Below are 16619 nucleotides of genomic sequence, written 5' to 3'. Positions count from 1 at the left end.
TTAATTGTGGATGCAAGAGGATTCACAGTGAGCTTTGAAACCCCTGGACACCTTTTGGACTCTTTTTCACTTTTTGACTATTTGGCTGCTCTGTCCTCTGAGAGCTCTCTCTCTCTCTCTCTCTCTCTCTCTCTCTCTCTCTCTCTCTCTCTCTCTCTCTCTCCCTTTCTTTACATCACTATGTCTTACAGTCATAGTCTCTCTCTAGCTCTCTTCCTCAATTTTCTCTCTCTCCTTTATCCTCTGTGATCATTCTTGGGCTTCTCTTCTTTTCATCTGACATTTCCTCCTGGGCAAGCCAAAACCGCCGCCACACCAGGGGGTAAAGTGTGACTGAGTATCCAGGGCCCCATGTACAGTATATAGGGGACCCCCACAAACAGGGCCGGATTAAGATGGCCTGGGGCCCCTAGGCTATATGTTGCTGTGGGGCCACCTGGAGGGCAATTTTTGCAACAAATTTACATCGACAGAATCATAATTACGAACTACGAATTAAGGACTTAAGAACTTGTCAACCAGCTGTACTCAATACAACACTTGATTTTTTTCAATAGTATATCCTGTCACAATTCCGCAATTTGACACTTTTGGCCACTCAGGGCTCCCCTGGCAGGTGGGGCCCCCTAGGCTGCAGCCATATCTAGCCTGTGCATTAATCCTGCCCTGCACACAAAGTCCAGTTTATGGATATATGGCTACAGTATATAGTCTATAGATATATGGCTGCAGGGGTCCAAAGGAGCAGATGGTATGGGGCCCAAAATTTGCTACTACGCCCTTGCGCCACACTCATTCATATGCTATAGCCACATGACTATCGGCAGAGACAGTTTAGATCGAGATGGGACAGTCGCCGCAATCTTGTTGAAGCCTTCGGGGTGCTATTTCGGGATTATGTAGACCAGATCTGAGAGTCAATGGGAAAAATGAATTAGTGAAGGATGTTAAGTCAATATTCCATAAGAATCTTTCACTTGGTGATACAAGCACCAAATCTGGTTCACAGGTGCTTCAGGAGCTACTTTCCCAGAAAAGGTCGCTATCCAGGTGGAAAAACAAGATGGCGGCCATTTTTCAAGATGGCCGCAATACAGATATAATACAGATACCGTTACGGAAGTGACAAAAGCACCAAACTTTGCATGGTGTTTCTTTAGGGTATATGCTGTAATTCTAGCCTCGGAGCCCTCGGAAAAAGAAAAACATTCTACCATGTCATATACAATATGTCATGCATTACCTTGTTATTACATGACATTTTACTTAGCTGACGATGTTAATATAGTCCCGAACTCAGCAGAGATGAAGCAAGGGCAGGGGTAGCCTGCTTGACCAGATTGCTGCAACTACAAAAATGTTCATAGTGTGAAAGTATGGGTGAGTCTGTGCTTACATGTTTGACAGCAAATGTAACATTGTGAAAATGTTGAGAAGATTCTTGGTCTGAATTTAATGAGCATTTCCCACACTAAAACTGGTGAGAATAGACTGCTGCTAATGCTCGGTCAGCTGCATCTGAATTGGGAAGTGTCATTGCAAGATGATGTCCAAGGTAGCAGGTTCTCCATCCTCCAATTTCCATAACAAATATTGAGTATGAGAGAGGGTAAAGGACAATACCTCTCCATGTGTATGAAGAACCCATAAGATCACCTAATTCTAAATTTTCACAAGTAGCATTATGTCTATAGTGACTGCATTTCAGTCTTTAAGAATGGCATTACAGATCACTCAATATACAGTACATGTAGGCTATATCTTCAGTTCAAATCAAATGGGAATGATTTCTAAGTAGGTGTTGAGTAAGTAGGCAGAGGTGTGAGAATTGTTTTTTTCCTCCTGAATTTGCAAACAAGTCCTCACCTAGTACTTGTGTCACAAGTTGCATTACAATAAACTCAGTAATCATTGAGTATTTCAATTGCTACTTCAAAAATGACAGCTGATGGACAACATGTTACCTACCGTAGGTCTTTGCCACCTTTAAGAGAAATATCTATGTTAAAAAAACAATTCTCATATGGTTTATATATATATATATATATATATATATATATATATATATATATATATATATATATATATATATACACAAAATGCCATATGACTTTTTTAACCTTCAAGATTTTGAGTGGTAACAGTAACATAACTCATTCCCACTACATCTTTTTGCATCATATTGTACATGACCTCAGAATGCTCTAAATGTTTCAGTTCTGTGTAGTTGTACTGTACAGTACAGTACAGTACAGTACAGTACAGTACAGTAAAGTACAGTAGCATACAGTATGGTGCCGTATAGTAAAGTACAGTACAGTAGAGTATAATACAGTAGAGTATAGTACAGTGGCATACAGTACGGTACAGTACAGTAGCATACAGTACGGTGCAGTACAGTAAAGTTAAGTAGCATACAGTACGGTACAGTACAGCACAGTACAGTAACATACAGTATGGTGCAGTACAGTAAAGTACAGTAGCATACAGTACAGTAGAGTGTAGTACAGTACATTGCAGTACAGTACAGTAGCATACAGTACGGAGCAGTATAGTAAAGTACATTACAGTACAGTAGAGTATAGTACAGTACACTACAGTACAGTATAGTACAGTACAGTACAATACAGTATAGTACAGTACAGTATAGTACAGTATAGCAGAGTACACTACGCCACAGTACAGTACAGTACAGTATAGTACAGTACAGTACAGTACAGTATAGCAGAGTACACTACGCCACAGTACAGTACAGTATAGTCTTGATGACTTGTAAGCTACTTTGACAGCTGTATCCCCCCAAAGCCAATGGCATTTCCACATGCTGTTGTTTAAAGTTTTTGAAAGACTTGAGTGTGTGAGAGAGGGAAGGCAGGCAGATATGTTTTAAACAAAGGACCACACGCACAAATAAAAAATAACAAGCAATCAATAAATTAAGTGGTTAGGTAGCCAACATGTCATCTAAGTTTAAGCACAAAGTAGACCAGAAAACCATTTTGCTAATACATACAATACATAAAGTATTTGTCAATATACTGTATGGTGTATTGCACATTGATTATTCATAATTTCCCAAGCATAAAGGCCCCTATCACTCCACAGTACACTTAGGACTTGAGATATACATATCTGAACACAAATCAATATATATTTTATTTTGAGAGGTAGAGGTAGATAATCCAAGCTGACACATGATATGTACATGTATTATTCACTTGATTGATATGAAAATTGAGCATTTCACTTGGGTTCCTAGGCTTAAATCATTGAGGGGGTCCTAAGGAAGCATCGTGCAAAGTTTCACGCTTTTGTCAGCTACGTAACAGTAGTGCCCTTTTTGTCCCATAACCGATTTCAATAATATGTATTGTGGCCATCTAGGAAAATGGACGGCCATCTTGGATTTCAAGTGGCCTGCATGCCTTTTCAAAAGAAGTGTGTCTAAGGAGTATCTATGACAATTCCAGTGCTTGTATCACCATTTCAACAGTTGTTTCAGTTGCTAATTCATATCTGCATGGCGGCCATCTTGGAAAATGGCCGCCATTTTGTTTTTTCACCTGGATAGCGACCTTTTCTAAAAGAGTAGGGTCTGAAGCACCTCTGAACCAAATTTGATGCTTGTATCACCAAGTGAAAGATTGTTTGAGGTATTTGCTGCACTAAATGGGGAAACTGAGTAGGATGGGAGGGAACCCAGCGGTTGTGAAAACCATAAGTTTGAACCCACCGTGAAAAACTGATCAATCTAGACTACTTGGTTTTGTCATACGAGTCAAAATAAAGCTTTTTAAGCCACTTTTCTGGCGCAGTAATTCCGTAACGGCAATTTTGCAGTGTTAAAATAACACTTAAAGTGTTGAAATTAACACTACTCTAGTGTCTATTTGGTCCTGCTCTAAATCAGTGTTAAACACTGGTGTTAAATTTATAGTGTTAAGCTAACACTATAAAGAGTAAATGATTAACACTTGTGTACACTGAGGAGTGTCATTTATAGTTAACACTACAGATCAAATAACTCCATGGAGTGTTAATTTTATTCTGATCAAGTGTTAATGATTTACTCAATTATATTGCAAAATTAACTCTGATGAGAGTGCAATCTATAACTCCATGGAGTGTTAATTTTATTCTGATCAAGTGTTAATGATTTACTCAATTATATTGCAAAATTAACTCTGATTAGAGTGCAATCTATAACTCCATAGAGTGTTAATCTTATTCTGATCAAGTGTTAATGATTTACTCAATTATATAGCAAAATCAACTCTACTGAGAGTGCAATCCATAACTCCATGGAGTGTTAATCTCATTCTGATAAGTGTAGGTCAGGTATGTTGCAAAATCAACTCTACTAAGAGTGCAATCCTAATAATAAACACTGAATTGAAGTTAATATAAATGTATCAGTGAATATGTCTCTGAGCAGTGTTAGTTTTACACCATATGTTAAATTTGAATTATTTTGCAGTGTACACTCAACTTTATCTTCATGTAAAAAAAAACAACATTAATACTTAACCAAGTGCTGTAAAATGAAATCCAACTCATGATAAACAGAGCATCAAAAGCATTCTTTGTGCATTCTTTGTGTTTATTTACTTTTCACACAGCCATAAAATGACAGTAAGGCACTATGTATGGTGAGGAATCCATTGTGCCATATTTCACTTGAACATCAAATGGCTTAAAATAGAAAAGTTCATTAGCATTCAAAACTTTAACAAGTCCTTCTGGATGCAGACTAACCCTGAATGCATGGTAATGCTCATCAAAACACACCGTTTCCATCAACAATCCACAGAACACAATATCATCATCTTTGACAATAATAGATTTGATTTTACAAAACACTGGCATATCACAGTGTACAGCAATACAAATCACACAGTTACGACGGTACTCGGTACCATTGTATTTGATCCATTTGGCTGAATACACAGGTGTTACAGCTTTTAATTTCTTAGCAACGTCTACACCACCGATAAGATCTGAGATCTCCACCATCTTGCCTGGACCCAAAATCAATCGTTCATTAATGAAAACATCAAAATTCATAGCCAAAGAATTTTGGTGTTTTCTAGCCAAGCACAGAGTAATGTTCTTAAAATTTTTACACTGTTTCTTAAAGTAGTTGTGCTTTGCTTCATAACGCATGCACCACATATGAAGAACAGGACCAATGTTTCGTATTATACGCGGATAATGAAGCAAAAAAATGGTGCTTGGGTATAAGATTGATTTCGGGGAATAGTTGCTTGAATAGACGATGGTGATCAGCAATCAAATGTTTCAAATATATGGTCATTCCTTCTGACAGTACAGGGGAAAATACAATGTTGACCAGCTGTAAAAGCAAAAGGAGAAGGTGCCAGAACTTATCCTCTGCTTGCACCAAGTCCCCAAATAGCAAGGGCATATTGCGTAACAAGCACCAAGATTGTGTGGCATTCAGCCCCAAATCATTGCTTCCATCAAAAAGTTTTACTCTTGGTGGTCGATTTCGTTGTTGATTATACCCATAGTCATATGCATGTATCCTACCAGCAAGCTCTTCAGCATTAAGAAAGTTGCTCTGAATATACTGAAGGACTAATTTTACTTCAAACTGAGCCACCCCTTCCAGTATGTCATGCATGAGATCTACTGAAAAGTTGTTTGCTGTGTGGAAATACTTCAGTGAATTCAAAAGACAAGTGCGCTTTACACCATATACATGAGGTAGTGTAGAATTTGTTTGTATAGTTTGACAATGGTGTGAGTGCATGTCAACAGTCCTGAGTATAACTTTTGGATCATCTTCCGAGAACACCGACTGAAAACAGTCTTTTTCCAGCAGACAGAATCGACAACAATATCGTGCCCCAAACGACTCTACAAAACCAAAAAGACCATGCAAACCAAGATTATCTCCTGTAACCTGAATTAAAGTACCACGAATCACACCTTGTGTGGTAATGCGAAGTCCCTCTGTTTCAAGAATTTTTAGATCATGGACAATTGGCTCAAGTATTGTGTTGAAACCATAGCGCTTGATATCTTGGGAGTGAAAGAGAGCACACAAATGAATATTAACTAAAGAAGAATTCAGGACAGGGGGGAAATTTCTCAGTGTGAAATACATAGCACCTAATTTGTGCACACCCTTTTTCGAACCCAGAGGATTTCCTGTTTCAAATTCATCGTAGAAGAGCTGAATCTGCAATGCATCCTTTTCAACAGAAAACAGGGGACTGTTTTTGAAATAGGAACCATCTCTCAAGTCTGCATACAGACCTTCCTTGGCTATGTCCCTTGGCTTCAACATGTCTTTAAGTTCTGGGTTGTTAAGAATCATCTTCAGCGTTTCCAAAATAGGAACATATGCAAGTTTATCTGTCACGATGACCTGGTCGTACGTTTCTGTTGTTTTATTTCTTTTGCTGTCAAACCTTGTTCCAAGTACTTTTTCTATCGGCTCAACACTTCCCCATTTCTTTGAGAAATGTCTGTTTCGTTTGGGTTCTGAGTTTAAGAGTGTGAATGGGTTTTTTAAATTATGAAACTTTTGTTCGATTTTGTTCTGAATTTCTGTGTCCTCTGGCGATAAGCACTCTAAGGCCGTTTCTTTAGCCTCATTTCTCATCTCAAAAAACACTTCCTCCATTCTTGAAACGAATTTGTCTATACGAAACTGACTTACACCCCCTGTCTTGAGCTCTGCCACAGCCGTGGCACACATATCCAAAGTGTTACTTTTGGATTTTAATGGTTCTGATGTTGTGGTTGTTGAGGATGTTGAGGGCCTTTCATCAATATCAATAGTAACATCTTCCCCTCTGCGTAAATGGGCAACATTGTTAACCTGTCGGCTGGTACCGTCTTGTCCGTGTTTCATATTTAAATGTTTCCTAAAACCAGAAAACGAACCAAAACTTCGCCTGCATCCAGTCTCAACACACTGTAGATGAAGGCTTTTGCCAGGAAAGTAACCATGAACTGACTGTATATGCCTAACAAGCTTATTTGAACCATTAAATCCAGCATTACAAAGAAAACACTTCATGAGGAAGTAGTATTACCAAGCACTGATGAAACAAGTTAATTAAGCAGTCTTGCCCTAATTTCAGCTACTCTGGGACTCTCCTTCACTTTGGCTACATCAATGTTGTACACAGTTGTCTGAATAAAGACATACATGTTGTGGAGCACGGTGTTGTAAGATGTGCCAAACACGAAATGTGCTTTAAACAGTTCATCAAAAGCACCAAGGGAGGATGTTGACCTGCATGGTATGGCGTTCTTGTCAAGAATGATGAAGAACTGGTGGATCACATTCTTCTTGGTTCCAACTGCCAGTAGATAGGGCTGAGTGCTAGAGGTGATGCTGTCCAGATGCTCTTGTAGATTTGTTCCAGCCTGAAAACATTCACAAATTCACAATTGGATTATTGACATTACATTGCATTGCATTGTATTTGTCAGATGTTTTTAACCAAAGCGACTTTCAAAAGAGGATATAATCATAGCCAAACTCACTAGCAGATACAATGTGCACAGGATATATACAGATCAACAAGTGCAGATGCAAAGAAGGGTTAGTAAGGGGTTTTTTTTTAGAGTAAATACAAACACACACACACACACACACACACACACACACACACACACACACACATCAAGAGTCTGGCCTGGGGCTAGGCCAGCTCAGATATCTATTAGATATCTATTACAAAATTTGATCGTCATGAAATTACGAAACATGCAAACATACCTTCTTGAAGACAACGAGCTGCTTCTCTGCTTGGGAGGCCGCCACCTTTCCAGGTCTTTTCCGACCCTGAGCAGTTGGTGGAATCAGGTGTAAAAGCAACAAAATCGATGACAGGTCGCTGTCCCAACCTGAAAACATCACAGGTATCAATTACAATGGACCAATATCGTTCTTAGGTCTTCCAATAGTCAATATTTCTCTAAAGGAAGGATCTTGCACCTCAAGGTCAACAACATTAGAAAACAAGAAAGCTCCGGCACACTTCCACAAGAAGCGTGTCATGCATGTGTGCACCCACAAAAAAAAGTGTGAGAACATCATTGTGAATTCAGTAGGAAGACAGGATTGGTGCACCAAAGCCAAAACAAAGTATGAAGTCATTTGTATTGTTAATGGTGGACAGTGTAATATTTTTTAGTAGTTTATTTCCAGAATGAATGCTGCCCATTCACAACCAATTAATTACCTTTTTCATGAATACTTGCCACCACCCTCAAAGTCTAAGCATTTATTTTGACTGGGAAAATTGCACTGTTCATACATGACAAGCTGGATCTTCTCAATGTTCTTCTCAATTTTCTGAAATGGGCATTTTAGCTGCAAAACTTACAGTACTTTTGTCTTTCTACTAAATATTCGTTTATAACTTGGTAAATTGTCATGAAAAAGATCAAATTTGGCAATAGGCACCTCAGTTCCATTGTTGCAATACCCACTCTCAGGGAAGCTGACAAAGGTGGACAAAGGGGTCAGTTGTCCCAGGCCCAAGGAGATGAGGGCCCATAATTGGGTCCTCATTATATTGATAGTATTGGGTGGGGGCCTTTTCAGATGACTTTGTCCTGGGCACAGCCAAAGCTGTCAGCGGCCCTGCCCACTCTGACCACAATCCTACACAGTGCACATTTAAATTGCTTGAATGTCACTAGACCGGAACGTCGCTATTTAACTCTGCAAGTGAAGACAGTGTGTGGGAGCGTTCTTGTTTTCTGCATACTGTATATCACCCAAGTCAGTATATTTGATGGGCAACAGATTTTTTTTTAAATATTGATGTGTGGCAGATATAATAACAGTTCTAGAAAATCTGGGTAAAGATCCCTGACAGGAGTGCTGTAGCAACATCCTTACTATCCACTGTTAACACTACATGTGCCACAAAACTGCATCCTGCATGGAAGAAGAGCATTCCATGAGAAACCTACCCAATTCATAATCTTCTTCTGGGTTATCCTCTGGAGGATCGGCAGCCAGCAGGAGCTCCTTCATTTCATTCACGGCTGGAAGCTTCTGGCACTCCCGGATGATCTTCTGCTTGAAGGTTGTCGGCCATTTCTCCAGAAGTTTCACTGATGTAGCCTCTCCAAACATGAGGATGAAATCCTGTTCAATCTGGGGTAGTAGTATTGAGAACAATTTTAGGTTTTCACAAATTTGTAAGCAATAGCAATTACTTTTTACAATAGCTAAAGATGCAAAAGATACTTACCAATCCTTTCACATCTTTGAATCGTGGAAAAATGGACAATATCTCGCTGGACTGATGAGGGTCAACAACCAAGTCACGACGATGGGGAAACGTTAACTTCATCTTCCTCTTCACCATTTCTTCATCGGTAGAATGTTTCATCACTGAGATGGCCTCCCTACATTGCTCTTCAGTCAGGGTGGTCTCTGGAACATGTTGGAATTCTCGATTGACAGTTGGACCGCCAGCATGTTCTGTTCCAGATGGGCCTTCACCTAGAGACAACACAAGGACATAAGAAAAGATGCAAAATGTTTTAAATCATTTCCTTCCTTTTAGTTTGACAGGGAACAACAGTAAAAGACAATGACAGACCTAACCATTTTGGTTAAAAAGCAAACAAATGTGTCTGTATCTGAAGTCTGCCATCCCAGTTTGAGGAGTGTGGAAAACATACGTACATCTAAAGCGCTGAGTTTCTGTACCAGAACCATACACATACCCGTAAACACATAGAACACCTTAGTGAGGTTGCAGCTAGTAAGACTTTTCAGACCCAACACAACATCCAGCAACATTCACATTTTCTCTCTGGTATTAGCAATTAAAAGACAACTTTAATAATAAACAACCATTTTGAACTTTGAGCTCCTTTTTTGACTGTCTTCAATATTTTAGATCCTCCTCAACTTTTTTTTTTTAAGGATAAGCTCAGCCAATTTCAAAATGCAGTTGTAATGCTCACACTACCCTAGACTTGTCACCTTAGGATTTTTTTTCTTCAGCCTTTTCCGAGATCCTGGTCTCAGGCGTTTGTTTACATAAAAAAAAAAAAAAAAAAAGATCTCTGAAAGGGCTGAGCTGAAAAATGCAGCATCACCGGGTACTGACAAGTCAAGCGTAGCGTGAGCAATACAACAGCATGTTGAAATTGGCAGAACTGGTCCTTTAATGTGTGCTGCTGGCTCCGTTATTTGGCTAATGTAGATTTTCTCAATTGGCTTTACAATGGCGGTCTATGTTCTTAAAATCACCCAAAACATTTGAAAGTATGCATCTCACGTCGAAATATGGCTTCCGTGATTTCTTATTTGCCATTTTGTGAATTAAAATGAAAAAAAAAAAAATGCATTTACAAAATGCTACATAAAAGTATAGACGCCACGTTTCACTACAAAAACTGTTATGAGATATCAGTGAATACCCCTGAACACTTGGTGAGTTGCACATTCTTGAAACCAAATTTTAGGGTGGTTTTAATAACATATTTGGACATGCCCATAGGCGGCCATTCTAAAGTCAGTTGAGACAAAATCCGAATAGGCCAAATAAAGACGGCAGCAAGCATTAAATAAATGGTGAGGGGGACTCTAAAACATTGCAGGCAGCTCAGAAAAGGGGCTTAATGTTTAAAATAGCGCAATTGTCCTTTAGGCAAACACATGTACCATAAGACTGGGATATTAAAACATTCCACATTGTTTCTACAGGCATACCTGACGCTCTGCGATCTTTGGCACTGCTCCTCTGAACTGTTTTGATTCTCCAGGCAAGGTATCCCGTCCCACTTTCGCCATCGTAGTAGTGCTCCTTGAAGGAATGGATAATAGAGAACATTTTCTCAAAGACTACATGCTACAATGGGTAACATGAGGGTATACATACAGGATAACTTTATGAGTGTTAAAATATTTCAAAACAGTTGTCATTTACCAAAATGACTGCATTAATGTAACTTACATAACCATTCTTGGAGAAGGGGTCGCTGAGGTAGGGGAATAAGTTCACAATTCCTCTTGCGTACTTCTCCTTCACCTGCCTGGGTGGCGATGTGCTACAAGATTGATGGAAAGACATTCTCAGACACTCAACAAAAAAGGGGGATGAGTCTTACTTCAATACAGCACTTACTTTCCACAATGTACATGAATAAACTGAACATACCTAAATGAAACCTACAGTATGAGGCATGACACCCATGACACTACATTCAGGAGAGAAAAAAATTACCCATGTGTCTCAATCATATCTGCTGTCAGGATCTTGACGAGCTTCCTTCTTGTTTCATCAGTCAAGGCCTTGGTTCGATTATATTCGTTAACAACCCGGTCTCCACCTGGTTTCGATTCCAGAACAGACTTCACCAGCTTGAAACACATTGCAAAAAAAAACAACAACAAAAAAGTTAATTGAGGATGTAATTAACACCACTTAAGCATAGAGATGCTCTGACCGCTAATATCTGATTCAGTAGACTGATGATCCATATTGGCGTGGATTAGTGTGGGCGGGATACAAGAATTTTCCAGTGATAGGGTCAATCAGTACAATACTGTAGTCATACTGTACGTTCAGCACAGTTCTTCAACAAGCATCTGTCAGTAAGGGGTATTCCAGAATGGATTTAATGAACGGTTGAGGGCAAATAAAGTAACTTAAATGGTGCTGTATTAAGAACACACAAATTTAATGTAACAGTTGTTTTTTTTTTTCCTTCTTCCAAATTTGGGTGAAAATGTGGGTCGAGAAAGGAAAACAAGCTAGACTGAATCTGCACTGTAGGCACTTGTTTTTCTACAAACCCAAATATTTTAACTTGTGTGCATGCAGAGGAGAGATGGGGGCATTTAGAGACAGTCTCCTAAAAGTGGCATTCAAAGTGAGCAACGAGAGCAACATTTTTTCAAAAATATCAGCAAATAACCACCAATTCATCAGAGCATCCCCCACAGTACAATTCATATTGAGATACACCAGAAAAGAGCACTGATACATCTCTCCTTACCTGCTTAGCCTCCAAATCAAGCCTCTGACGCTTTTCAGCAGGACCAACTGGAAGGATTATGGTGTCCTGTGAATCCGATGTATTGGGTGACTGTGGTAGAGAACGTTCCAGGGAGCACACAGGGGAGACAGAACCTGTCAATTGACCAAGAGGGACAAGGCACATCATTAATGCATTAATATAGTAACAACAGTACGCTTTCATGTAGCCAAGAACTTTTAAATGTGAAACAAACCTGTGTCATATCGAATGGTCAACACACCAGTTGAAGGATCATTAACGATATCCTCAAAAACATCTTCATCCACCTCCGTCCCAGAGCTGTCAATGACCTTAACACCTTCTGTCACGGGTGGCACTCCAAACTTTGCAAATGCTACGAAACAGGCACAAATATAGCATTTGCATAAATAGAATCTGAGCTCAAAAAAATGTTAATTGAATGTCCACCGTGATCTACATTCTCCTTACCTGCATCAAGAAAATCTGTCAGGTTTGGCTCTGTTATGCGAACAAACTTCTGGGCATCACCAAGCCTCACCTTTAGTAGCATGCTGTCTACTGGGGGGGGGGGGGGGGGGGAGAGAGTGATTTATCATTGTTTTGAAATCAATATACACTGCCCAAATAAAAATGTACCAAATAATGTGTATATTATGCAGATAAAACACTGAACAAATCATGTACACAGCATGCTTTTCAGACATTTAAGCCTGTGCTGCAAACTCGCAGTAGCCTGGTTGTGTCACTTAGTCCACTTGAAAGCACGTGGAGCACTTGATCATCATGCTAAAATAAAACTTAGACTTCACTTGCACCAACTCTCCACCATGCAGGGAGTCTGATAATTAAGTGGCAACATGGCTTCAATTCATAGCGGAATCTAATCTGAATCAGAATTACAACCTTTAAAATGACACCAACTTGTAGCCACACCAGATTCCAAGTGTTTAATATTGAGGAAAATAGGCTACTGTCGCCTACTGTCTTCCACTTGCAACTCACGTTCACTTAGCTCTCAGTTTGCATTCCACGTTACACACCAACACATTGCAATACATTACTGACCATTGAAATCCGTCTGAAGCAATGCAGCGACTACCTTTACAATGCCGAGTCATCACAAGAGAAATGCAAGGCAATTTATGGGGTTCGCGGACGTGAAAAGAACAGGCATATTGCTTCCGTCGCCAAAACCAGACTTGAGCTATTAGCCGTTGCAACTTTCACTGCAAACATTGGCGGTGTGCAATTGCTAACACCTGCAGTAAACGGCAGCAGAATTGCAATGACGCTTATTTCAGGACATTCCTTAGCCAAACTGCACGTTCCCAAAACACGTCGTAATGTTGCTCTCATGTGATCGTATTGCATCCCAAACGTGCAAAAACAGTCCAATATGCTACAACGCCAGATACATAATTTGATGTTGGCACCAGAAAACGTTCCTATTACCGTGCATCTTACCAGAGACGTTAGCCATGTAGCTGAGAAGAAATTAGCTTCTCAGTCAGACATAGGGCCTACTTGCCGCAGTACGACATTACCAAAATATGAACCAACTCAAAATGGCCCCTTCAGTTGAAATACTTGCTTATACACCACATTATTTCAAAAATATGTTAATACAAAACTTACCTCAGTTTCGGGGAGCATTAAATGACGCTGGCAAACTCAATCACCTCGAGGAAGAATCAGAGGATTTCCCAATTCCAGAACGAGGCCAAGTAGGCGGGGCTCCCTGGAGTACTTCTAACTCCACACATTTTAACAACTTCATTTGTCACTGACACTGGAGAGCATCTTACTCCATTTGGTGTTGGAATTACTCCAATAGTGTTAATAAGACTTAACACTGCAAATTTAACACTGGCAAATTTACTGTGCACGAGAGCAACGGCTTTTCACAACTGAGCATGCGCATCATTTCGCATGCGCCGATGCAGCCAGATGATTGGATCACTGGCAACGCAGTTAAGCAGGCACATTGGCTCTTGTTACCAGAAAGGCGGGAGATGTGCGGGTAGATGCCATATTTGCATTACGAATCTTCACCGTTCATCTGTATGGACACCTAACGATTCTGTCATATCTCCCCTTCCTAAAAAATCTCTACTATCGGTCACTATGGCTTCATCAAAGTCCTTTGGACTCAGCACATGATTGGAGAAACCACTTGTGCAGCATTTTCAATGACATGACGTTACGGAATTACTTTTTGACTGTGTCACATCTCTTAAAATCAGGCGATCCTGATTGGTTCAATCACCTGAAAGCCGTGGAAGCTGAGCGAATAGAAAGTTCTATCCAAATGTAAGTGCAGTTCGCTCACAAAGCTGGGTGGACACACGCAGGTCTGCCGAGAGCCAGGCTAACCCCAGCCATACAGATGATGTGCCCTGACGATGGGGCATTCAATATGTCAACTCCTTAGCCCAACATGTGATCGTCTCTACATCCCTGCACAACGTCCTGAATTTACATTTCCTCATGTCATCCTTTAGAACAGGGTTGGGGAACCTTTTTCATTCGAGGGGCCACTTCAAATTCATCCAAGGGCCGTAAAAGTCCTCCGAGGGCCATACTATGAACACAAACCAGGATTTCCCCCTGCACTTAAGGCTTATGTTGAAGGCAGCCACCTTTAAAACAGACCCCACCTTCTCTAGGTCCCCTGAATATAACTTAATTGTATTGCAAATGTATTTTCTAAGATTCTATTACAAAATATCCTATATTTCATGTAAAGCTGCAAAACATTGAAATTACATCGGGGGCCAGATAAAACGGCTTCAAGGGTCACAAACAGCCCTCAAGACATAGGTTCCCCACCCCTGCTTTAGAACCTGAGCTAACCTCTGATCCTCAGGGCTGGATTAATGCACAGGCTAGATATGGCTGGAGCCTAGGGCCCCCCACCTGCCAGGGGGCCCCTGATTGGCCACAAGTGAAAAATTGAAGAATTGTGGCAGGATGCAAAATTGAAAAAAAACATCTGTCATGTTGAGTACAGTTGGTAGACATGTTGTTCTTAATTCCTAACTCGGAATTATAGCACTGTCTACTACTAGTAGTGTCAACAATAATCGATTCGGTAATGCATCGCAATGCGGGGGCAGGGCAATTCAATTCAATGCGGCAAGTGTCATAGTCGATGCGACATATTTTTTTCAAGTTTCAATAACTTCCGTGGATATTTCCGGAGCAAATGAATGTTAGATTAAATAAAAGCACTTCAAAGCATTGAAAATTGTAAGACTGATACAGAAAACAGCCAATAAAATGCTGTTCAGTATCTGACTGCTTATTGCCTCATCTAGGCCGGAAGGTGACCCTCGAAAAGTGCTTCAGAAACCGAACTTCGCTCCACAACCTCCGAACAAACAGATATTCAGTTCATAAAAAAGAAAGACTTATATAGAGGATTTAAAACCTCAGTTCGGATTAGTCCGCACTGCAAGGCTATTCAAATTCGCAACGTGTAATGACGAACTACTGTCTCCGAGGCGTATGTAGATATTCGGCCGGCGTAATAATACTTTTCGCCTCGAGAGGTGCCACGGTTGAGGCGTCATCAGAAGGAACGAATCAGCTAACTGCTATGTCAGCTGAGATGATGAGTAAACGGAAGTAGCATCAGAGAGATTTTAGAATATTTCTGGTAGCATGGCTACCAAAGGAGCTGGTCGATCATCTAGTAGTACCGAGGAAGACGAAATCTCGACCGAAAATGTACAAAAAAAGACATCTTCGAAACGCAAGTTGTGTTACATGCATATATCTTCGGTCAAGCATGAAGAAACACAGAATTTCACCAACATACGGTGGAATACATATCGAAATTTTCGGCAGTGGCTAGAATTGAAGGGTGAGTGCAGAGATGTAGCAGAACATTTTAAGCAATGTATTGGAGTTTGACGAAATTCCCGAGGATGCGGCTTTCCATCCCACATGCTACCGGAGGTTTATTGACAAGCGGGAAATTGAACGAGTCACACGGCGTGTCTTGCGAGAGGCAGAGAGGGGAGATGGCCAACAAGACCCCCAAACCAGCCAGGCTACCTCCGCTTCATCGGCTGTGACCACCACTCCGACCAGGAAACTGCGATCCAGATCAAGCTTGGCCATCACGAGCTCTGGCCCCGTTCTTCCTGCTGTCTGCATGATTTGCAAGAAAGACAGCAAATTTATCGTCGCGAGTGGCAGACGTCAAAAAGAACGAAAACACAGACTTTAACCGCAGGTAAGACTACTCTCACCCCCACCACACAGTCTATGCGAATGCATCCCATCCCCCAAACCACACACACACACACACACACACACACACACACACACACACACACACACACACACACACACACACACACACACACACACACACACACAGATGTTAGTAGAAGTTGACTGACTATCTAGCCCACACTGCTGCACAATCATTGTTTTTTTGTCTAATTCTAATATGAATGCACGTGTGAATTGGCATAATGTGTTATGTATGTGTGTGGGTGTGAAATTACATTCCAATAGCCTGCAAAACATCCCCATGCCTATAGTACCCCCAGTGTTTTAGGTTTTAGATGTTTAAATGAATCACACTTTGTCTT

At 40.5% G+C, this 16619-nt stretch overlaps 1 protein-coding gene across 1 annotated transcript; it reads right to left on the bottom strand.

The window, feature by feature from the left end:
* Window positions 1-6862: 6862 nt before the first annotated feature.
* Window positions 6863-12565, bottom strand: LOC134468517 (uncharacterized). Its single transcript, XM_063222432.1, has 10 exons — window positions 12484-12565; window positions 12248-12388; window positions 12013-12146; window positions 11238-11374; window positions 10968-11061; window positions 10724-10817; window positions 9249-9502; window positions 8965-9151; window positions 7760-7887; window positions 6863-7404 (listed from the first exon to the last, which is right to left on the bottom strand). The coding sequence occupies exons 1-10, from the start codon at window positions 12563-12565 to the stop codon at window positions 7087-7089; spliced, it is 1569 nt and encodes a 522-aa protein (XP_063078502.1). The 3' UTR covers window positions 6863-7086.
* Window positions 12566-16619: the final 4054 nt, after the last annotated feature.

The sequence above is a fragment of the Engraulis encrasicolus genome, chromosome 18, assembly GCF_034702125.1.
Source record: "Engraulis encrasicolus isolate BLACKSEA-1 chromosome 18, IST_EnEncr_1.0, whole genome shotgun sequence".
Taxonomy (NCBI): Eukaryota; Metazoa; Chordata; class Actinopteri; order Clupeiformes; family Engraulidae; genus Engraulis; species Engraulis encrasicolus.
This window is presented reverse-complemented; position numbering and strand designations above follow the sequence as displayed.